At 40.4% G+C, this 24,903-nt stretch overlaps 1 protein-coding gene across 1 annotated transcript in view; it reads right to left on the bottom strand.

The window, feature by feature from the left end:
• CMYA5 (cardiomyopathy associated 5) overlaps positions 1-24,903 on the bottom strand; it is a gene marked incomplete at its 3' end in the record, with an annotated part of 74,535 nt that overhangs the window by 11,434 nt on the left and 38,198 nt on the right. Inside the window, exons 2-6 of the mRNA XM_008574152.1 lie at positions 18,010-20,069; positions 8,633-16,770; positions 5,560-5,655; positions 3,987-4,220; positions 2,180-2,202 (exon numbers count right to left, since the gene is read on the bottom strand). Of these exons, the coding sequence (XP_008572374.1) occupies positions 2,180-2,202; positions 3,987-4,220; positions 5,560-5,655; positions 8,633-16,770; positions 18,010-20,069 (10,551 nt within the window). The remainder of the gene's footprint in view (positions 1-2,179; positions 2,203-3,986; positions 4,221-5,559; positions 5,656-8,632; positions 16,771-18,009; positions 20,070-24,903) is intronic.

Raw genomic sequence — 24,903 nt, 5'->3', positions numbered from 1 at the left:
TGATTATCCCAAGCATACTCTCCTTTAGGTGACATGCAGCTTTAGCAAAGATTAATTCATTGTCAGTTAGACAATGAAATAGAAATTAATTAAAATGACACACAGATGAACAAATTTAAGCACAAAACCAAGGAAACAATATTCAGTATTAAATGGATGTTAGTTCATATTAGCAATATTCTAATGTTTTAGAAATGTAAAAATGTTCTATCACATTTTTTAAGGTAAAAGCATTTACAAGTTTTCATTTACAAATCTTCTTACCAATCAATATCTTCCATGAATGGATGAAATATAAATAAGCAAATACATATCTATACTGCCCAGTATATATGCAATGGTACTATAAATCCATATACTTTTTGGATAAAAATAAATGTCAATCATTTTTTTAAAATGAAAGAGAAAATGAGGAATTCAAACAGTGTATAACCATCTGAATAATGTGTGCTGTTTTGTTTTTAAATTTGACACTCAAACTTGTAATTTCAATATTAAAAAAAACATACAAAATCATTTTGAAATAAAGAAAACTGGGAGCAAGGCCTGGGTGTCAGTTTCCAGACCTGATTGATGTGTCTCCGACTCACCTGTGGGAATTGGTAACCTGCAGAAGCCTAGTCTCACCCGGGAAATTCTGATGTAGTGAATCTGGGGTGGGGCCCTAGGTCTTAAACAAATTGCACAGGTGATTCAGATACAGCCAGTTTGGGAAACCACTGGGCCAGAGGACACATTGTTATAAACCAGAAAACACATTGTTTTTCAACTGTGGCCGTGCGTTGGAATCACCTAGGAAGCTTTAAAAATGCCCTGATCACACCCCTACCAACTAAACCAGAATCTCTGGAGATAATAGTCAGGCATCAGCATTTTTTAAAGCTTCCTTGGTAATTCTATTTATAATAGAGTCATTGGTATAAAACCCTTATTGATTAATGCTAATATTAATATACAAATTATTTTAATAAAACTTACTGGCAATATTCTGTTGAATAGAATTTTTTATAGGTAAATAGGATTCATCTGTGGGGTTTGATTATTTTTTTAAAAATAAGTTTTTGAATCCAAATCCATTTTCTATATTTTAATACATTACAGATAGAAATTTCTGATTTTACTTTACGCTGTTTTACAACTTGAACTGGCATGGAAGTAAACTGAAGATAATATTTACAGTTTAGTCATTTACATTTAAAATTACATTAAAATGATAAAACATTAGGCTCAACCAGCAGGAAAGACCTCAGGTCTTGCTACTGGGGCAAAAAAGAAAGGAAAGGGAATCAGATCAGTATGAGAATTTTAATATCAGATGCTCAAAAAGATAAACATCATGTTATATATTTTTATAGAAAAGAATTTTCTAATTTCTTGTTGAGTGTTTTACCTTTTTTTTTTTTTTTGTCTTTTGTCTTTTTTCGTGTCCGGCATCGGATCGCAACCCTCAGTGTTGCCCCCGTACCGGACCGGGGACCGGCAACGGGATTGCAACCCTCGGCGTTGCTCCCGCGCCTCGCTCAGTGGCTGAGCGGGAACCAGTCTGTATGTGGGATCCGAACCCTCGGGCGGGAGCGCTGCCGCACTTCCCAAGCGGCGCACTTATCCAGTGCGCCACCGGGCCGGCCCATGTGTTTTACCTTTTGAAAGAATGAAGTATTCTTTTAGACTGTATGTTAAAAACAACAACAAGAAAAACCAAAAGAGGAAGATTCATTTAGGTTAGCTGAGCAGAGAGAGAAGATAAATGCATGCCTTTTGAAGAGAAAATGAGAAAACATCCCATTAAGAGAACATAAGTCATAAAATTACTCAAGGCAGATATGAATGATTCTTTCAAATACTCATATTTAACCAATAAGTCTAAGTATCTACAAAATGTTCTATATGCAGTGACAGAAAAGATGGTCTAGATTAGGCTGAAAATACAGAATACATCTCAAGGAAGCAGTTAAAAATCTACATTATGAATTGTTATTTAACTAAAGCACATGCAATTTTCTTTCAAAGCTGTCATTTAGTTTTTAAAAGCACTGTGTCTAAAAGTGAAAATCCAGTAGCTCACTAAATGTATTTTTTAATTGGCAGCTCATTTTCTATAAAGCATCAAAATATTAAAAATAAAGCATCCAGTCATGCTATTCTCAGTCGCCACTACATTGTGCCATGTTTTGTATACCTTTCATTGATTTCCTCGAATGACTTGGGGGGGGGGGGACAAAAGGCAGGGGAGAGAGAGAGAGAGACTAGTTAACAACAAAAAGAAAAACCAACCAAGAGCATTAGATTACCCATGTTCAAAAATCATCACCCCTCAGCTTCCCTGAGGCGGTTTCTCTGGTGGTTTCAGCCTGGACAGCAAGGAAATCAGTGCCTAGAAGAGGAGAAGGGTCTGCATTGGGAAGGGAGAGGCTTTAGTTTGCAGTTCGGCTCTGCTGTCTATGATCAGCAAGACCAGTAATGAGTTGCTTATGCTCTGCTTCTCTCTATTCACTAACAAATGGCTTAGCTCTAGGATAGAATTCTCTGAAGCAAGAAAAATGATTTAAATCTGTTCAACGTGAGATATATATCAAAAGTGTAATCAGTAGTTATCTCTGAGCTTTACCGTCTCTGTGCTTTTCTGTATTTTCTAATTTTTCTAAAAGGGATATATATTACATTTATAAGCAGAAAAATATGCTTTTTTTTTTTTTTTAATTTGTTCCTCTAGAGAGAAGGGAATACAGTCACACATTGCTTAAAGACGGGGCTAGGGAATACATTCTGAGAAATGTGTCCTTAGGCGATTTTGTTGTTGTGTGAACATCATAGAGTGTACTGACACAAACCTAGATGGCACAGACACTACACACCTAGGCTATATGGTATGTCCATTATAATTTCATGGAACAACCATCATATACGCAGCCCATTGTTAACCAAAATGTCATTATGCAGCAAGTGACTGTATTATTGTTATCAAAGATAAGGTTCTCAGGGAACACAAAGCACTTTATTAATGTTATACTTCACAAAAGGTGCCTAACTTAAGAATATTAAGGCTTCAAATAAAGCAACCTAATGAGTTTAGTTCTCCCTTAAGGATGGCCATGTCCACTTCACTCAAACTTACCCTGGCTAGAGGTGTCCCAAGAGACAAACCAAAAGCCTAACATGCCCCATTTTGCCTTGCTCTAACTGCAGAGTTTACTAGAAGGCTGGGAGGATGGGGAACTTTGACAGGGAGGCCCCCATGCAATCATAAAATGGCTCTTTCCCCCATTTGACAATTAGACCTGGGTCTGCCCTCAGGGAAACATCTCCATTGCTTCTGGTTAATCCTGGTTCTATGGAGAACGAGCATCTCACTGAAGGTGCTAGGGAAACGTGGAGAGCAAAGCGCTGCCTCTGCAGAGCAATTTAAGGAGCTCCCAAGGTAATCTCCCTGTCTACAAGTTACTTGCTTGAGTTAAGGAATCCTATCCCCAGGAAGTTCCTTGTAAAAACCCCAACATATTACCTGAGAGAGGTACCACAGTATGTCACCGTTTGCATAACAAAACGTTCCTCTCAGCCACTCAGTGAGGCTCAGAGGGAACGGTCCATTTGAGAGGTCAGTTCAGATTGGGGAGTGGCGAGGACGGGCCCAGGGGCCAGCACGAGGATGCTGGGCACCAGAAGACAGGGCTGGCCTTGGAGGGAAAGTGTGGCATGAATAAGGTTTTAAGCCTGCTTTCTCTCCCTCTTAGAAGGTGGCCAGTCCAGCGTGACAGAAGGGAATGATGATGCTGTGGCCTGACTCCACAGATCTTTCAGCTGGATCTGGGTATGATGCTTTGAGGATTTGCTGGGCGTTTTGTATAGGCATCAGGCATGCCCGGATGAATTATAGAAACTCCACACAGAGATATAAATGATCGTAAGGAATATTAAAAGATGAAGTTTTACAGGTAGTCATGCCAGAGCAGGCACAACATGTTGGGGCTGTTTTACTCAGCGCTTACTGTCAGGAAAACGGTCTCGTCAAGCTCCTCTGCTTCCCTCACGATGGTCTCCAGAGTGTCCTTGGCAGTGTCCATGCTCTGCAGAAAGTGGACCATCTGGTCATGCAGGAACTCCATCTTCTTTTTCTTCACTTCCTCAAAGCTCTGGGCTTTCTCATCATACTGTGCCAGAAGCTTCTTCATCATTTCCTCATTCTGTTCTTCTAGACTTTTCTCTTTTTTGCTACAGTTTTCCTGGGGTGGAGGGAGGGGACAGGGAATACTTCTGAATGAAACATGAAGTGCATGCCTGTTTTTTTTTTTAAGACAAACACCAGCTTATGAAGTATTGACCTCTGCCATCCTGATAAGAGAATCAGACATTAAGTGCACAGTCTAAATTTCCAACTACCATCCCCCTTTGCCATAATTAGCTTTGTCATAGGGATTCACTGGAAGAATATCATCGAGAAAGTTTTAGCCTCTGAAATATGAAAACAATAATAATAAGGTATTTGTATAAAAGTCTTGCCCACCTGCATGCTACCCACACAATAAAACTTGAAAATGGCACCATAGTGAGTAAGGATCCCTGGCCTTCAGGTAGTGGAGAGGGGTAAGTGCCATTTCCAGCACTCCATTAAGATCACAGTGTGAGGGAGGGAGCAGCTAGGATGTTGAACAGGGTGCCACAGTCCCAAATGGTCTCCAGTGAGGGGACAGCTTCTACCACAGAGGGAGAAACTTTATCGCCCATGTGGACATATCCGGATGCCTGGCTACTATCAATGGCAGGGTTAATAATAAGGTGATCACACAATTTACTGTCTAAAAGAGATACTTGGGGGAGGGGGGGAGGGGACACTTCAAATAGTTAGCAGGTGTTAACTGATCGACAACAGGAGTTAAGCAGACCTCTCGCAAGCAAACCAGGATGTGGAGTTTTGCTAGTAGCAGTGGAACTGTGCAGCAGCCTTCTGCAGTGGCCTTGGGCCCTCGTCACTCCTGGTTGGTTGAGGGTACTTGAGCCACCTCTGTATAAGGATGGAGCATTGCTACCCACACCCTTCACTGTGAAAGGGGCAGGAGCCAGCAGCTAGGAGAGCATGAACTCATCGAAGACAGTCGTACCATGAGAAGCACTCATTGACCCTGGGCATGGGACACTGGGAAGTGACTTAGAGCATTTCCACAGAGCTAACCCAATGAGAGGGAGAAAAGTGGAGCAATGCACTTAACTCTAAGCCTCAGTCTCTTATCTGTAAAATGGAAACAATAATAATAACACCTATCTCATATGGTTATTATAAGGACGAAATTAGGTTAAACGTGTAAAGTACTTGCCCTATTACTGTAAGTGCCCAATAAATGTGTCTGTTTTTAAGGGCAAATCTTTTATCTTTAGGCAGAAAGTGTCTCACCAATTACACACAAAGGAAAGACTCTAAGGACTCCCACTTTGAAAGGAACAAAACCAGCAGTGGCAAACACACATGCACACACAAACTCGAATTCAGATTCGTTTAGCTCAGAATCATTTACTTATGATACTGTGAACAAACCAGGTTAAAGTAAAAGAGATATGTTAACTTACCTCAATGGTATTAAAAAAGGATTCTATCTCACTAACAAAGGCCTCAATCCTCAAGGACTTTTCTTGTAAATTTTCTAGAAATTCTGCTAATTGAACCTGAAGAAAAGAATTAAGATATACTTAGTATATGACACTTGGGAAAAGAACTTCAAGCAGTGGGCTCCAATTTCCTTATAAATTTAGCGTGTTTGTTCGATCATTTTTATACCATATTCACTAACAAATCAATCTTTAAATTTTCTTTACTGCTTCATCTAAATCAACTGTAAATAATTCTGTATGATAAACAATTAGGAGGTTTGTGAGTGAAGACCCAAAGCAACTGTAGAATGACCGTTTATCTTCTCATGCAGAAGAAAGGTCTGCTTGGTAAACTGGTGAGCTCAAAATATACTTGTTTTAATGAACTGTGTACTTGAATGCTTTCTCCTTAGTAAGGCCTCAATTTTTATACAATCTGAGTCACCAGCCTTTTTGCTAAGCTGGTCAAATTTACCTGAGTAGTTTCTTCACATTTGCCCCAGTGGCCTCAGGTGTGCCAGGAAGACCTGACACTGAGAAGGTGATCAGAGTGCCAGCAGGCCAGAAGTCTAGCATACCAAATCATAGACACTGTCCACTAAAGGGACCTAAAAGTACTGATGACTCTCAAAAGGCCAAAACACTCAAGTGGTGACAAGCAAGTAGAAAATATGCACGGTGAAGGGGAGGATGGTACCCACTTTAGTCACAGTTATAAACCTAGTGGTAGTCTATTCCACTAAACTGAATAAATAACAAAACAGAATAACAGAGCTTCACCATCTGATTCCCTATCCACAGAATGATGGAGAAGCTGATGGAAGCCTTTTCAGGGTCCAGCCTCTACTTCCCTCCAGGGCTCCTACCCATTCTCCACAGTCCCCCAGGCTTGTCACACAAGTGCACCTTTTCCCTGCACTCTTTCTGCATGTCTTTTCCTGTGGTATTCCCTATCTCTGGAATGTTCTCCCTGCCCTTGACTGCTAGAAGAGCTCTAGCTCACTGAAGTCTCTCCCAAGTTTTACCTTTTAGAGACACTTTCCCTAAACCCTCCCCTTCCCACCCCACCATCCCACTTCCAAAAGGTTAGTTTCCCAGAACATTGTGCTCCCACAACCCCATACTGATTTGGGAGATCAACAAGTCCACCTTTCTTTTGTTTTTTCACCCCCAATGATTAGCACAGTTCCTGATACAGAATAGGAAGCCAACAAACATTGAGAAAAAAGGGAGTGAGTGAAGGAAGAAAATAAATGACAAAAGATAAGCACCACAATGGGGATGGAGTACGGAGGAGACAGTAGTTCTTGAGTAATCTGTAAATGCGGCCATCAGTTCCTGAATAGGCACAAATGCCTACCCATAAGATGCTAGAGAATTCTTCTTACAACTTTTTTCAATTAATTTTTATTTTTAAAAATTACCAACCAACTCTTAATCTTCACAGTTGACTTAATGAAATGAAACAAGCCTGCCTGGCTTTAGTCAACTGGGTTTCCACTTTTTCCTTCTCATAGTGTTTAGAGAAGATCAAGGAGAAGAAAAAAAAAAAAAAACCTTAAGGCAGGAGACATATCTTTCCTCTTTTGAAATTTGTTTTAAATGGACAATATTTAGACAATTATTTCTTAACTTCTAAAACTCATAGAGATAAACAAAGCATAATGAAGAAGGCCAAAAAAATCCAGTCTTGTTTCTGCTGACAGTGGCCGATATTTGTTAGTTAACAAAACCAAGTGTCACCATAGAATGGGGCACACTTCACTGGAGCTAATGCATCTGATGTCTGAGATTTCACAAAAGTGGCCCCATCCCCTACCCTCAAATTTTAATAGGTAACGTTTCAACAAAATTCAACCCTGGAGAAATTGGACCAATATCAGACAAGTTGAGAGGGATTAATTTGGTAGGAAAAAATGCCAAGATTCTAATATGTTATTCCATTGAATCAAAATGAGTCCAACAGTTATTTAACAGTGACCTAATTGAATGATCATATGAAAATTGCTACCATTAGCAAGTCACTGAGCCAAACAATATGGATATACAGTCAAGAACGTGAGCTCTGGCATCAGACAGACCTGGGTAGCAATTCCAGTTCTGCCTTCCATGACCTTGGACAAATAACTGAAACTCTCTGAGCCTGCTTCATTACCTGCAAATTGATGACAGTGACAGGGTTATTATGAGGAATAAAACATATTCTGTATATAAAGAATTTAACACAATACCTGGCACAGAGTAAGTGCTTTGTTTGTTTGTTTGTTTGTTTGTTTGTTTTTTGTAATTTGCTAATGTTAAGATCACTCCTGCTGCTGTTTGGGGAACGGATTGAAGAGATGAGAATGGGGAGACCAGTTTGAAGGCTATTGAAAGGTAAACAGGGCATCCCAAAGTCTAAATGCTGATTTCCAATAGCATCTCTGGAGAAGTAGAGTATTCACAATGACATACATAGGATATGTGTTGTGACTAACTTTTTATCTGAAACAATGGGGTCCTATTTCCTAGCCAGAAAGAGTGCAAAGGTTTTCCATTTCCAACATAAGTTTTATAAATAAAAGGGAAATATGAAGAAAATTGGAATTTAAAATGTCTTCCTGTCTTGAGTTTTTATATGAAACTTACAATAAAATTGTTCGGTGTAATATATATATACATATTTTTAAAGGATGATATTGTAGATGATAGAAAATAAGTTGTGTTTTAAGCTCAAAGGTATATTTTTTAAATTTCAAGTTATATGGTGTTTTTGATAATGTTAAGTGTTATGTCATAAAATGACAAGCCTGTCAAAGGCAGTGACCCTGTGTTATTTATCGTAGTATCCCCAGAACCTAGAAAAATTCCTGGCATGTAGTGTATCTCCAATAAATGTTTGTCAAACTGATTTTAACTAAACTCCTGGAGAAATATTCTTAGTTTGCTTTCAGACTAATTATTCTGCTTAAAGATGAATGTACCAAATATTGGTCATTTTTAAAATTGAGGAAATGTGAAGGCAAATTTAATGTATATGTATTATTATTTGTACACTTTAAAATCTACTTACCTTTACAGCACTTATAGCAGTGTCGAGTGTTGAAACCTCATGATCTTTGTGAGTGTCAAACACCTTGTCAATAGCAGAAATTGGGCTTTTGCAGGTATAGCAATATGTGTCAATCTGGGGCTTTTTCAGTTCCTTTTGTGCCTTTTCAGTTACTATCTCTGATGATAATTGGTCTTGTTCTGTCCTCTCTCTGCCCAACTCTTTCTGTTCAGCAGACATATTTTGTTCCACCTCACTCACAAATTCATTTTTACTGATGTGTTCCAAGGATTCCTTTCCTTGAGATAATACATCTTCAGGCGTCGATTCTGAATACAGTTCTTCTGATAAAATGTCTTGACTAACCACTTCATAATTCAGGGATTCAGCAAATTCATACTCATCTTGAACAGGGCTATTGCGGAGCCTCTCTTCACTTGGCTCATGTGGGACCAGCAGTTTAGGTTCTTCTTGTGGTGCTTCTTGCATGTAAGTTGCACCAGATGCAAAGTCTTCCTCTGGGAAAGACACTTGCACTGGGACATTCAGATTGACCTCTGGACTTGCATTTGCTGCTTCATCACCCTGACTGCTCATTTCATCTACACTCTCCAGGACGTGATGGGTGTCTGTAAATGGAACTGCATAGCTTATCTTCTGGGTAACCACTGTGACTTCCTCAGTGATGGGTGCTTTCCTCTGCATCGCTGCATTATCAAAGGTCTCCACATGGCCTGCTGATTCTCCTTCCCTGTAAACAGCTTCCTCCTCTTCTTCCAGACACTTCTCCCCAAAAATAGTTCCAAACCTACCCCAAATTTCTCCTTCTGCAACTATCAGTTGGTATGAATCATCCTTACCAACTGGTTTTTCTTCTAGACCTTGGCCTTGGTCCTTCTGAGTTACAGATGTGTCATGGAGAATGTCATCTCTGAGTATGTACTTCTCAAAATATACTCCTGTTCCATCATCGGTGTCAGAATTTCTGCTTGGAAATGATGCCTCAGAATTCACACTGTCACCTTCAGAAGCTGTCTCCCCTTCCTTTTTCTCTCCAACTGCTTCTTCATACAGATCCTTATATAAATATGCAAGTGCAGGTGGCTCCTCCAGAAGTTCTGGATTAACAGCATTGGCAGTGGTAGGAAATATTTGGGTTCTTGACAAAACTCCGTCCTCTTCATCAAATAAAGGCATCCCAGGTGACTTTGAGTCCACATCTCTATTTACGCCCTTTGAAGCATTCATGTCAGCTGATTTTTGGATAACTGAAGACTTTGAGATCTCTGGATGACATAATTGGCTGTGGTCCTTTTCTGATCCATAAAAACTTTCATCTAATTTCACCAAGTCATATTCATGTTCTAGGGCACTTTCCTCTGAACTTTCTGGGAAAGAGATAGTTTCTTCAGTAACTTCCTTTGAGAGTTTCTCTTCAGCGTTTAACTTCTGAGGAGCTTTCTGTTTTTCTGGGTCTGGGGAGATGTTATAATCAACCAAAGTATATTTTTCAAAATAATCCTCTTCGCTGGGAATTGTGGGCTGCATAAAAGCTAAATCACTAGTTTCTGAATCTGTGGCTATCTCCTCTTCTGTTTTATACGTTTCCTTTTGTTCATTTTCTTTCAATGATGTAACTTTTTCATCAGAATCTTCTAACTTGCTCTTTAATGTTTCACAGCAAGCAACTGCCTTGCTATCATCATGGAGTTGTATGGATTTAAATGAGGCCTTTTCTTCCAAATATTCTAACTTATCTTGCATTTGTTCACATTCTTCCTGATCAACTGAAGAAATAAAGGCAGGAGCGTGAATATTCAATATCTCACAGCCTTCGGAAATGATACTGAAGGCACTCTTCTGATCTTCTGAAAGTCCAGCTGGCTTACTAGTCACTGTGAATTCTTCATCTTTTGCATATGTATCCTCAGGCTCCTCAGACATTTCTTTAGCAGAAATCATTTTATCAGCATTGATTGTTGATGCATTAGTTATAAATTGAGCATAGTTGCTTTGTGCTGAAGAGAATGGTTCGTTTACATGGGCATCTTCCACAGCCTCCAAGTGGTGCTTTGAAACAGGAACAGATTGCTTAGGCATATCAGATGTGTGATCTTTAGATGTTTGGATAGTGTGGACTGTATGCCTGTCTGCAGTCAATTCTGACCATGGCATTTCTTGTTCCTTCACTGTATCAATTTCTGGAGAAGACCCTGAAGCAAGAATGTGAGGTTTTACAGATGACAGCAAATATGGTGGTGTGTCTAAGCTCTTCGTTTCATTAAAAGGACGATCTAAAGTCCTTTCAGATTCTTTAGATAGAGATCCTTGCTTCGTACTTTCTTTTGTAATATCTGTTGAACCACCTTTAGATGGTTCTGACACTGTGAACTGTCCCTTTCCTTCATCGTGACCCACCACATCCCTGCCTGCCTTTCCTAATACCAGATTTCCTTCCTGAGCTAAAGAATTGTTATCTATTGCATCACGGTAAGGAAGATCCACTGGAAGGAAAGTCTTGGTTTTCTCCAGCAAAACTTTACTTTCTTCTAATGAATGTGGCTCGATTCCTACTGCCTTTGTTTCCCTGATTTCTGGGTGAGCCTCTGAGAGCATGCCTTCTGATTTTTCAATAATGGATGTAGTTTTAACTAGTGAAAATAGTTGCATTTCACCCAAAGAATGATCTAAAGAGACAGATTCTTCAGGCATAGACCTGGGCACATTCACAGAATAAGGCTGACTTTCCTGCCGCTTCTTTCCTTCTAAAAACACTTGTGCCTGCTCTTCTTTTTCTTTTCCTTTCTCCTCCTCAGAACCAGAAATAGTTTTGGGTTTTTCATTGTGGTCTTCATGTTGATAGACTTGCTGCAGCACAGCAGCTGCTTTTGAGTCTTCCAGTTTAACAGGTCTAGATCCGTGTGTAATTTGTGCCTTCCCTATTTCATTATTATCTCTAAACTCTAACGAGGCCACAGTTTCTTGTTTTTCTGCCAGCACCTTCTTTTCTGCCAAGGTATATGATCTGTTTTCCAAGTTATCTTTCTCTTCAGTTGGGCTAACAGACCAGAGTTTTATTTCCTCTTCAGAAATTTTTAAGGAAGTAGGTTTTGGCATTTCTTTCTTTAGTCTGTCTTCACCAAGATCAATTAAACTGCCTTTTGATTCGTGTACTGGCAATATCATTGCTTCTGGCTTCTCTGATTCCTTTGTGATATTTTTACTTGTGAAGTCGGATGAGGCTGATGTTGGCTGTTGTGGCACCTTATCTACTGCATCAAATGAAAAGAGTGATTTTTCTTTTTGATCACTTCTTGACTCTTTCTTAAGAATAGAAATATTCCAAGTAGATGGATGAGAGATTGCTGGCTTCTGGACTCTTTTACTATCAGTAACATGAACAGGAACAACATTTTTGGCCTCTTCTTTAACTAATTTCTCACCCATGGGAGAATAAGGTTGAATTCCAAGATGTTCCTCACCATCAGCAGAAGTAACTACTGAGTTTGTGTCCATTTCCTCTGAATAGTTTGAGATTTCTTTCTTCCCATAATCTTCACTAGACATCTCAGAGCCGAATTTTGGCTGTTGTAAAATTTCTACATTTGATAAAAATTTGGGTTTTTCTTTAAAGTCTTGGCTTTCACCAGATTTAACGAAAGTACCTTTGGATTCATCAGCAGTTTGAAGTTTTACCCCTGGTAATGAATGATCAGCTGGTTTCTCAGTTGCATTAAAAGCAGCGGGTATTGTACCTTTAGGCTCTATTACAGTCACTGCTTTTTCTACCGGTAGACTTGTCTGAGTTTCTAAATCTTTTTCAGCAACTTTGTTATCTGAAGCACTTGATCCAAAAAACAAACTAGACATCCATGATTTGAAAGCTGAAATTCCTTTCTTTCCCACAGAAAGGCCTGGCTCAACCACCTTTGGCTGCTCAGGCAGCTCTTGTGCCTCTGGGGGCTGAGGTTCTTCATTTGCTTGGACTGAGGAGAGGGATTCTTTTCGTGTGGGTATTTTCACTTCAGGTGCTGGTTTCCCTCCCTCATTAGCATCATCTACAACCTTTGGTGGAACCATTTTTGATTCTTCTAATGGCTTCTCTCCAGGTAAAGGAGGTGTGCTCCTATGTGCTTCTTTTTCATTGTCCAGTTCAGGTTCCACACCTTCTTCCAGGAAAGGGGCTGCTTTGACAGGAGATGGGATAGTTTCTGACTTCACCTGTTCCACTGACGAGCCAGATACTGGTTTCTGGAGGATCCTTTCAGGAGGTAGTTTGATTTCTTCCTGGCTATCTTCTTTGCAAGGCCTAGAAAATTCTATGTTTGCTTTCTCCAATATCAAGCTTTCACCTTCCATGAAGGAATGGATCTGCTTCCCCTCTGCTATGTTTCTCTCTACATCAGCTGGAACTAAAGACTTCGGTTCTTGGGCCAGCTTTATTTCTTCAGAAGAGTGAGTTTCAGTTGATAAGATCTCTGCATTACCACTGGAGGTATCTAGAGTAGATCCTGGTTCTTGTAAGGACAAATGGGATTCTTCAACAGAACGTGGCGGGACCTCCTTTCTGATTTTATATGTATGGTCCCTACCTGACAGAGCCTTGAGCTGCCCTGGCAGCAGATCATTGCTGCCAGAGGAATCCAGCTGCACATATCCTAGTATTCTTTCTTCATGTTGACTGGCCAAATTTTCTGGCTTTTTCAGCATCCAATTTTCATCCTTTGAAGAAATAAGGGGCTCTCTCATTTTTGTTTCTTTATCGTCTGCAGGTTCAGTGGTCAAAAATGATTTTGATTGCTCCAAAGGCAAATTCTCTTTCATAAATGAAAATTGTTTAATACCCAGATCTTGTTTCTCTGCAAAAGAAGTGCTTACATCAGGTATTTTCACAGCTTGATCTGAATGAAGTGCATATTTAGGCTTCATCTGTTCTACAAGGTCAGAAGAAGTGATCTTTGATGGTTCTATTATACTCTGGAGTACATGGGATGAGTTTGGTTGGTCTATTTCTTCATTCAGTTTAGTCACAATATCTCCCATGACTTGTGCCTTCAAATTTCTTGCTGGTGGTAGTGGGCCTATTTCTTGTCTTTCCCCTTTTTTAAAGTCGGCTGGATAGTTCAACTCATCTGATAATCCTTTTGAAGAAAAAGTATATAGCTGAAGTTCTTCTGGGCTGTCTCCTTTGACTAGCAAGGTAGATGCCTCTTTTGACCCTGGGCTAACTACCTCTGGAGACAAAGGTTTAATTTCTTCATTCTGAGGTTCCTCCCTAAGGCATGATGAAACCTCTGAAATTGCAGACACTGTAGTAGATGCATGAAGTTCCCTGTTTTCTTCTTTTCCTTCTCTGTTCCTAAACTCAGCTAGGCCATTTTCTAGAACAGAATCCCCTGTTTCAGTTATGGGAGATGTCACTTGCTTTGTACTTATGGATCCACTTTGTCTACCTAAACTGCTAGCGAATTCTGACCCAGCATTTGGTAATTCTGATAGTTGGTGTGGTTTGTCTGTCTTCGGAGGCTCCAAGGAGAGCTCGGCCAGAGCAAGATCTTGTTTTTCTGCCAGGAAATCTCCCTGAGCTGTAGAAGATGTCTCCATTGCCTGTCTGTTTTTATTGTCACTGAGGATCAATAATGTGGGGGCTAAATCTTTTGATGGTAAATTTTCCAATTTGAGAGAAGAATTTGCTACTTCCTCATATTTGCCTTTTGGAACTATATGTTTGGGTGGAGGTGGCACATTTTGTGATGTAGGAAGTTCAGTTTCTTCTTTCTTTATCTCACCACCTAGGTTGAGCGAAAGCACATCTTCAGGCTCTAATAGCTCTGAGGTGGAAACCACGTTCTTTTTCTGTGTTAAAATCAAATGTTCGGGGTCGAAGATGGTAGAAAATGAAAAACCACATTCCTCTTCTACCCTTGCTCCCTCAGATACATCTGAATGCAAAGATGAAGGTTTGGTTATCAGCAGTCCAGGTTTAACTTCTTTGGTTTCCACCTCTGACAAAATAGAATGCTCTGATAGGGAGGGTGCACTTGGAGGTGAATCAAATTCAATTTCCTTCTCTGCTTCTGACCAAGCTAGGTGTTTGGATGAAGGAGTTTCAATGGGAGAAGCACCTTTAACTGCTACCCTTTCTTCTTCTTTAAGAACTAAATGCTCATCTATAGATGTTTCTGGTGGTGGCAAGCCATTTCCTAATTCACCCTTTCTTACTTTTGTTAAGACTGGACGTTCTACAGGGGTGACAAGAGATGAATCTGTTGGGATTTCTTCTTTCTTGGTTAAGTTTGAATCAAGCTTAGTTACAGCTGTTGTGGTTGCTGAAGAACTGGGTTCAATTTCTTTCTTCATTTCTTCTGAAAAAGCTGGAAATGCTGGTGCAGGTGGACCATGCTCAACTTCCATTTCCAATCCTGATGAAGGTGAATGAAACACTGTAGGTGTACTTCTTATTTTAGAATCATGTTTCACTTCCATTTTCACTGCTGGTAAAACCTCAGGTCCAGATAAAGATGTTTCCTTTAGAGGTGAATACAGTTTTATTACTTCAGGATCATTCTTTGACAACATTCTCTGCTCTAGTTCAGAAGTCCCAGTTGGAGCTAAATTGGGTTTGACATCCTTCTTTGACTCATCTGTCATGTCATATTTCATCCCAGACCCTGGAACATTTGGAGGCTGAGGCTCCATTTTTTGATCCTGTGTTTCATGTGCTATAGCTTCTTGAGAATCAGGTACAGCTTCTTCTTTTCTGACTTTTGACAAAGCCATCTGTTTATTTGCAGCTTTTACAATGAGTGTAGCTTTGGGTTCCTGTTCTTTCTTAATTGCATAGACTGAATCAGGTGAAACTGAATACTGAGATGCAGGCAAAACAGGTAAAGAAGAAGGTGTTGCAACTACTGATGAACTAGTTTTAATTTCTCCTTTCTCCAATTCACTTGTTAAATATGGTGGAATCAAGTCTTCAGACTCAGGTTCGAAGGATGCTTGAGATTTCTGCTTCTGTGCCAGAATGAGATATTCAGATACGGATACTGAGGTTGTTTGAGCATCTGGCTTAATTTCTGCTTTCTCTACTTTATTTGTTGAAAGTGGCACACTCAAGTCTTCAGGTGCAGATACCAAAGGGAATGGTTCAGCTTTTTGCTTCTGTGATGAATCAAAATACTCAGGTACAGGTGTAGAAGCTGTTGGTCCAATTTCTTCCTCATCTGCTTCTGAAAAGCAGGAATATCCTGAAGCAGACATTGCAGTTAATATCGAATCAGGCTCAATTTCACGTTTCTCTGTTTCTGGAATTTCGTACAGGGGGATTGAAACTTGTGATGCTGAGTCAGGAGAAAAAAGTTCAGCTTCTTCAGTGTCTTCATCTGACAAAATAGTATGTTCAGATGGTGATGTTAAACATATTGGAGAATCACACTCAAATTCTCTTTTCTGTGCTTCCTGAGTTACATAGGGTGAAAATGAGAATTCTGACACAAATGCAGAATCTGGAGAAAAAGGTCCCATGTCTTCTTGTCCTTCTTCTGAAAAATTCATGGGTGAGGAGGCACGTTTTAGATTTAGAGGCGACCTGTGGATAGTTTCTTCCTCCTGTGACTCTGGTGTTGCATATGGTGGTGCCGAAAATTCAGACGCAGACGTGGAAGAGGGTGTGTACCGCTCCATTTGTACTGTCTCTTCTTCTGATAGGACTGCACATTCAGATGGGGTAGCCGAAAGTGTTGGGACCTGCCATTCACAAGTCACCTCAGTTGAGTATGGTGGAAAAGAGTGTACAGACACAGAGGCCACATCTGGGGAATACAATCCAGTGTCTTCCTTCTCTTCTTCTGACAGAATTATGTCCTCAGAAATAGCTTTTGATTTGAATTGGGACAACACATCATCACTTATTTTCTTTGGGGATTCCTGTGTTGCATTTGGTGGAACTGCATGTTTGGAAGTCAAGTTTGAATCGGGTGTGACATGCTCACTTCCCAGGTCGTCTCCTTCTGATAGGACCACGGGTTCTGATGTAGCAGTAGAAGGCAGCAGTGACTGGCACTCAGACGTCTTCTCAGCTGTGGATGGTGAGAGAGAGCGTTCAGATGCAGAGGCCACAGCTGGGGAATACAATCCAGCGTCTTTCTTTTCTTCTTCTGACAGAGTTATGTCATCAGAAATGGCTTTTGATTTGAGCTGGGATATGACATCATCACTTATTTTCTTTTCGGTTTCCTGTGTTGCATTTGGTGGAACTGTATGTTTGGAAGTCAAGTTTGAATCTGGTGTGACATGCTCACTTCCCAGGTCGTCTCCTTCTGATAGGACCACGGGTTCTGATGTAGCAGTAGAAGGCAGCAGTGACTGGCACTCAGAAGTCCCCTCAGCTGCAGATGGTGAGAGAGAGCGTTCAGATGCAGAGGCCACAGCTGGGGAATACAATCCAGTGTCTTCCTTCTCTTCTTCTGACAGAATTATGTCCTCAGAAATGGCTTTTGATTTGAATTGGGACACCACATCATCAATTATTTTCTTTTCGGTTTCCTGTGTTGTATTTGGTGGAACTGCATGTTTGGAAGTCAAGTTTGAATCGGGTGTGACATGCTCACTTCCCAGGTCGTCTCCTTCTGATAGGACCACGGGTTCTGATGTAGCAGTAGAAGGCAGCAGTGACTGGCACTCAGACGTCTTCTCAGCTGTGGATGGTGAGTGAGAGCGTTCAGATGCAGAGGCCACAGCTGGGGAATACAATCCAGCGTCTTTCTTTTCTTCTTCTGACAGAGTTATGTCATCAGAAATGGCTTTTGATTTGAGCCAGGATATGACGTCGTCACTTATTTTCTTTTCGGTTTCCTGTGTTGCATTTGGTGGCACTGCATGTTTGGAAGTCAAGTTTGAATCGGGTGTGACATGCTCACTTCCCAGGTCGTCTCCTTCTGATAGGACCACGGGTTCTGATGTAGCAGTAGAAGGCAGCAGTGACTGGCACTCAGACGTCTTCTCAGCTGCGGATGGTGAGAGAGAGCGTTCAGATGCAGAGGCCACAGCTGGGGAATACAATCCAGCGTCTTTCTTTTCTTCTTCTGACAGAGTTATGTCATCAGAAATGGCTTTTGATTTGAGCTGGGACATGACACCATCACTTATTTTCTTTTCGGTTTCCTGTGTTGCATTTGGTGGCACTGCATGTTTGGAAGTCAAGTTTGAATCAGGTGTGACATGCTCACTTTCTAAGTCCCCTCCTTCTGATAGGACCACAGGTTCTGATGTAGCAGTAGAAGGCAGCAGTGACTGGCACTCAGACGTCTTCTCAGCTGCGGATGGTGAGAGAGAGCGTTCAGATGCAGAGGCCACAGCTGGGGAATACAATCCAGTGTCCTCCTTCTCTTCGTCTGACAGAATCATGTGCTCTGAACCCCCTTTTGATTTTAATGCGGACTTACGGTCAATTGTTTTCTTCAATGACTCTCTTGTTGCATATGATGAAATTGAATATTCAGAAGCAGATGTGGAATCTGGTGTGTAACACCCACTTTCTGAGGCCTCATCTCCCGACAGGACCATGTGTTCTGATTTAACTGGTGAAGACAGTGGGGACTGGCACTCAGAAGTCCCCTCAGCTGCGGATGGTGAGAGAGAGCGTTCAGGCGCAGAGGCCGCGGCTGGAGAATAAGGCTCAAACTCCTCATTCTCTTCTGCTGACAAAACTGCATGTTCAGATGTAGCTTTTACATTGGATGGAGAAACTAGCTCAGCTTCTCTTTTCTCCAGTTCATAGTTCAAATCCTGTGGGACTGAATACTCTGATACAAAAGCAGAATCAGTAGAAACAGACTCATTTTCCTCTCCTTCTTCCTCAGGCACAGCGACTTGTTTAGTCATTGTCAGTAATGGTAGACTGGGCTCCTCTTCTTTGTGCTCGACTTCGGGGGACACATGTGGTGGGAAGAGCTTTTTGGAAACTAGTGGACTTTCTGGGTAATCAAGTTCTATGATCTCTTCTACTAAATTAGAATCTTCAAGTTCTGGGGTAGCAGCTATCGGCAGGGAAGTTTCTACTTCTTCTTTCTCTGGTTCTTCTAACACTTCAGGTTCAGAAAGAGAAATGGATGGCTCAGGTACGTTTTCTTCCTTCTCTCCTTTGACAATGGGATGAGGAGGGGTCAGTTGTTCAGAGACTGGTTCTGCCTTTTCTAGTGACGTCAGGTCCAGCTGTTCTTGGTCTGGACCAAAACCTTCCTGGATAGATGCTGCCAGACCTGGTGAAGCTGTCTCCAGAGCATCCTTCTCTGCCTCCAATGAAATGGAATGGTCAGCAGAATACATGTCTTCCTTCTTTCCTTCATTAACGAAAGATAATGAAATTGAATAGTCATTCTCTGAAGTTATGGTTCCTTGTGAATCGGGCTCAAAGTCTTCCTTTGCAGTTTCCAGGAACACAGTTGCAGATGTGTCGGGCATGAGGGAGGAAGGCTCCATTTCAGGGGTTCTTGCTTCATTGTCTGGCTCTTGTGGCCCTGACTGTGGAGGCCTGAGCTGTACTTCTTGTTTGGCTGAGTCATTACTTGAATAAGAGGAAGCTGTGCGCTTGGTTGCAGATGTGGCAGTTAGGGGGGAATCAATGTGAATTTTCTTTTGATCTTCATGACTGAATAATGAGATCAGGGACTTTGATCCTTTGGAGAGTGCACCTCTCCAGGATGAAGCAAGCTCTTTTTCTTTATTAACTTCTATGCTTGGGGCTACTAAGTTGCCTGTTTTGCAAACTATGTTAGAATCACGATTGCCCAAATCAGGCTCTAAACTAATGGATGCATCTTTCCCTTTCCTATAATGTATTTCTTTAATTACATAACCCTTTGGCAACGTTCCATAAAATTGTAGAGGAATTAATTCTTCTTTAACCGAATTAAACATCTTAATTTTATACTGTACTGTTCCTATGTAAACTGGCCTTAACACTAATGGCTTGTGTTCTTTGTATATTGCCCCAGTTATAAGAGGTGTATTTGAGGCAGTCTTCTTTTTTCTTGTTTTATCATAAATGCCAGGAGATGCCTTTTCTTTCTTGGTGTTTAGTACCTGGCTTTCTGAAATTAAAGGACTGTCTTTTTTGTTTGCTGGAATATCTTGGGATTCAAGAGAATTTCTTTTTTTGTGGCCTTTCCGACGCAATGATGGTGAACCATGCTTTGACTTATGATTTCTTTTCCGAACTTTTTTAACTTCATCCACAATAAAGGAAACATTTCCTGGAGGAGAATTCACAGTTGACCCTTCCAGACTACACACACCAGAAGTCTGACTTTCTTCTGAGGCCCAAGGAGTGGAGGATCTGCTTGAACTTCTCTCCCAAGTTATTCCACTATCTTCCCGTTGAACTGTCACCATGGAAAAGGAGGGGTCAGAAATGATACACTCCTGCTTGGTCTTGCCCTCTTCATCATGGTCTGATAACCTACAAAAAAAATAATAATATTAATAAGTATATATAACATTTTTTAAAGTAATATTAATTATTAGAATAATAAGTAAATATTTTTTTAGCTGGGAAAGGATTAATCTGAAATTCAAATATAGAGAATATTATTGCTATCCATGTCAAAAATAGGGATGTATATAAAATAAAGCTAAGAAACTAAAATCAGTGTAGCAAATATGAGTACAATAACATATCCTGGGCTGGAATGACTCAATATCCTGCAAACTCAAAAAAGCTGAAGTTTAATTCACCACCTTCCCAATAAACAAACAAATATATAAAGAACAATTTTAAAATAAAAATAAAACAAAAAATAAATTTTCACCACATTCCCTCATCAGGCTTGCCCTCCTGATCTCCCCACAGCTCACACTCATCACCAGGATCTTCATAATGACTCCTGAAGGACTCTTGCATCTGTGCCCTGCCTGCTACCACCACCACCACCTAACCTAGCTTTCTATCTCTTCACTCCTAGGCTATTTCCATGAGCTTCCTAAATGGTCGGCTGGTATCACATTTACCTCTTAATGCCCCCCACCCCCCACCCCATCCTGCCCATCTCTTCAGACTAGCTTTACTGACCATTTTCATCACGCCACTCTCTGCTCAAAAGTCTCAGTAAATTCTTCATACCTACAGCGAAGAAAAAGTTCAAAATCCTTAGCTCTCTGTTCCCTATCTGACATTATTTCCAAGTACCCATCTCTACCCTACCCCTACATGGTAAATTTTAACTATATAATTCACTGTCTAGTAAATATATCTTGGGAACCCTGAGTCATGATAAAGGAAAAACAGGTCACTAAGTACAGAGAGATCACAAAAAAAATGTCATCCTACTGTGCTTCACTTTCCTCATGTGTTAAACAGGGATAATAATAGAACATACCTCATGGAGTTGTTGTGAGGATAAAATTAGTTAATACACACGAAATGCTGAGGAAAGGTGCCTGGGATGTAGTTAGTGCTCAATAAATGTAATTTAAAAGAAAAAGAAAGGGCCGGCCCGGTGGCGCACTGGATAGTGCGCCGCTTGGGAAGCACGGCGGCACTCCTGCCCGAGGGTTCGGATCCCACATACAGACCGGTTCCTGCTCACTGGCTGAGTGAGGCACGGGAGCAGCACCGAGGGTTGCAATCCTGTTGCCGGTCCCCGGTCCGGTACGGGGGCAACACTGAGGGTTGCGATCCGTTGCCGGACACAGAAAAAAGACAAAAAAAAAAAAAAAAGAAAAGAAAAGAAAAAGAAAAAAAAATGTCTGTAATCAGGCCTTCCATACAATCCTTGGACTGGAGATCAAAGGAGCTTGGGCATGGGCATTCGCAACTGCTACACGTGTTTGGAAAGACTGTCTCCTTGGACTGCTGTCCCCTCCCTTCCAGGACGGCTGGCTCCAGCTACCCCTCCACTTGTCACAGGGCCCCTGTCTCAGACTCTGTAGCACTCTTCTTCTCTGGAATTTTCTTCTACTTCTCCCTCACCTGTGCTTATGCTGTTCCTCCATTTAGAATGCTAATTACCCACCACACTTCACCTCTTCTGCATGTTTAAATTCTATCTGCTCTTCAAGGCTCAGTTTTAAAATCTCTATGGTTACCATTCCTGACCAATTCAGCAGTCATGTTTGCCATCACTTCAAGAACATTAAGTTCAAGATTAAAACTCCACAGGCTATTTCCTCCTAGGAATAAGGGTACAATTTGAGATAAATCCAAACCATTGACAGGCTTACACCTTTCTACAACAAGAACAAAAACTCTCTATGTTGAAACCACTAAACATAAGTAGTAAGTTAAGGCACTTTTTTAAAAGACACAGGATTTAGGTCCCTTACTATTCTTTTCCTCATCAGTCACTGCTTATATCCATGGTTTTTTAACTCTGGAACTCTTTAGAATCATCTGGGAGGAGTTTTATAAAAATATTGATACGACGCCATATTTCTCTCCACAGAGACTCTGGTTTAAATGCACTAAGCGTCTGAGCATTGCTATGTTTTTATGTTTTGAAAGCTTTCAGGTGACTCCAGTGTGCATCTGGAGTACAGAAATCACTGGCATAAACAATTCTAGCTCTGAAACTTACATAGCACCTGTCTTTTTTTCTTTCTCTGGAACCTTCCTGGTTTGTGGCTGAGGACCAGGACCATAAGTCCTTGCAGGTACATGCTACTCTTTGTTGAACTTCCCACCAGTCTGCTGCAAAAGGGGTATGACTGCACTGAGAAATTGATCTCCTTAGCTTTCAGCACAGCCAGGTGGAGCCTAGGGCAGCCAGAGGCCCTGGGACACTGGCCTTCAGTGGCAAACAGCCTCATCTATTCACCCCAGTGTGCAGTAAATAATATCATTTTCTACACATGCAACGAGTAAAAGGGTTGGGAAGCAGTGGGAAGAACTAGTTTCTCCATTTTCCTAGCAATGCTGCTGTCACTTATTTACTTTGGTATTAAACTACTGAACTTAATTATACGTTAATACTCTATCTTGGTCCTTGATGAATCTTATTTTAAACTGGCTTTTTTTTAAGGCTCTTTTACATACCCAATTAAAGTTATTTTTCAGAATTTTCAACTCATACTACTCCTTTTCCCTTCCATGTAACTTAACAGAAATAGGACAAAATTAAAAATTAAGGTTATGACATGCTTCTGGGAAGTCAGTATTTTGAACGCCCATGGTTGTAGTAGCGTTATAAAAGCAATTGCAAATTCAATTTAAGTTGTGAGGGCTGAGCAGAGAACCCAAACGGTGGTCATAAGAAGACAGAGCCCTACTGAGTTGGATTCGGTCACTCACTTGCTTATTCATTCACTCATTCACTTCTCATTTAATAAACCTTAATTGAGTTTAGACACTAGGAATACAAATATAAAGACACAGAAGCTTCTTTTAAGAAATTCAAAATATAATAGACGGAACTAAACATTCTCATACAGTGTGATAAGTACTATTACAGAAGATAGACAAAATACAATGAGAACACAAAGAAGGAAAGACTTCACAGAGGGAAGATAATTGAGTTGGTTTGTAGAAGAAGAAATAGGAGTTTGCCAAATGGATGAAAGAGGTAATATAAGGATGGAGAGGTCATTCCAGGAAAATGTCACAGGATATGCAAAACATACATACAAATGAACAGTCTGGCTCTCTGAGAGACCCAAAGTTGGAAGACAGAGCCAACAGCAAACAGAGAATGACTGCATCAGCATGGGTAAAGCTGTAGCCCAAGTATTTATATTACACTCAGCCTAAAGAAACAATGTTTTAATAGAAGGGAAATGGTTTCCACAGAGTTCAGAAATGTTTCCAGGACTGTTTCTTAGTCAGGAACACGAGTGTTCTCATCTATGTATACACCAACGTTTCTTATTAAAGGATATTAGCTATGACGATCATCTTATTCATTCCCCTCTGTTTGCCTTCTCACAAAGCAACCTTCTGATTATTACTTGGCTTCCATGTAGATTTATCTATGGGAGTGAGGTGAGACAAATCTAATGACTTAGAGAGCTCACTTCCTTTCACCTTTCAGACTTGGGCAAGGTTCAACAGGTCTGAGTTAGATGATGATAAAAAAAAAGACTATACCAGAGATGAGCACCAAAGGCTCCCCTTCCATTTCAGGATAACTTTTATCTGATTAAAGAAGTTTCTTTCTATTAATATTTGCTAAGACAATTTTTTAAAAATTATAAATGGATAAGTTTTATTAACCAATTTTTATACAACTATGGAGATGATCATATTTTTCTCCTTTATTATGTTAGTGTGGTGGTTTACAGTGGTTGATATCCAGATGTCAAACCAACCTTGAACTCCTGAACTGAACTCAATATGGCTGTAATGTATTATAATTTTTATGTAATACTGGATTTGGTTTGCTAATACTATGTTTAGGAATTTTGCTCCCATGTTCATGAATAATATTGGGCTTTAATCTCCTTTCTTACGATGTGCTTGTCAGTTTTTCATATAAGGATTATGATGCCTCATAAAAAAAGTCAGAAATTGTTTCCTCCTTTATTATTCTCTGAAAGAGTTTGTTAAATATTGCATTATTTCTCCCTTAAGTGTTTGGTAGAATTTATTGGTAAAGTTACCTGGATTTGGAGACCTCTGTGGTAAGGTTTTTAATTAGCAATTTAATTTATCTAACACTTATATGACTATTCAGAATTTCTTTTTTGTTTTGTAGTAGTTTCTACTTTGCTATTTTTTCATTATTTTTTAATTTTAACATTTACTTGTACATATTGTGAGGTAGGGTATGTTGTCTCAAAGCATGCATATACTGCACAATAATTCACTTAGGGTAGACAGTGTAGTTTTGTCTTACTTGGCCTCTGGTAACCATTGTTTTACTTCTATGAGAACTTTTTTTTTTTAGATTCCACATGTGAGTGAGATCATGCAGTATTCATCTTTCTGTGCCTGATTTACTTCACTTAACATGATGGTTTCCAGTTCCGTCCATGTTGCTCTGATAAGATATCATACACGGGCCGGCCTGGTGGCGCACTGGATAGTGCGCCGCTTGGGAAGCGCAGCGTCGCTCCCGTCCGAGGGTTCGGATCCCACATACAGACCGGCTCCCGCTCACTGGCTGAGCGAGGCGCGGGAGCAACACCGAGGCTTGCGATCCCGTTGCCGGTCCCCGGTCCGGTACGGGGGCAACACTGAGGGTTGTGATCTGTTGCCGGACACGGAAAAAAGACAAAAGACAAAAAAAAAAAAAAAAAAGATATCAAACAGCTTAATAGTATTCTCCTGTGTATATATAACACAGTTTTTAAAATCCATTCAT

This window comes from Galeopterus variegatus, unplaced genomic scaffold (genome assembly GCF_000696425.1).
Source record: "Galeopterus variegatus unplaced genomic scaffold, G_variegatus-3.0.2 Scaffold1000, whole genome shotgun sequence".
NCBI lineage: Eukaryota > Metazoa > Chordata > Mammalia > Dermoptera > Cynocephalidae > Galeopterus > Galeopterus variegatus.
The sequence above is the reverse complement of the archived record's forward strand: the minus strand, read 5'-3'. Positions and strand labels throughout refer to the sequence as shown.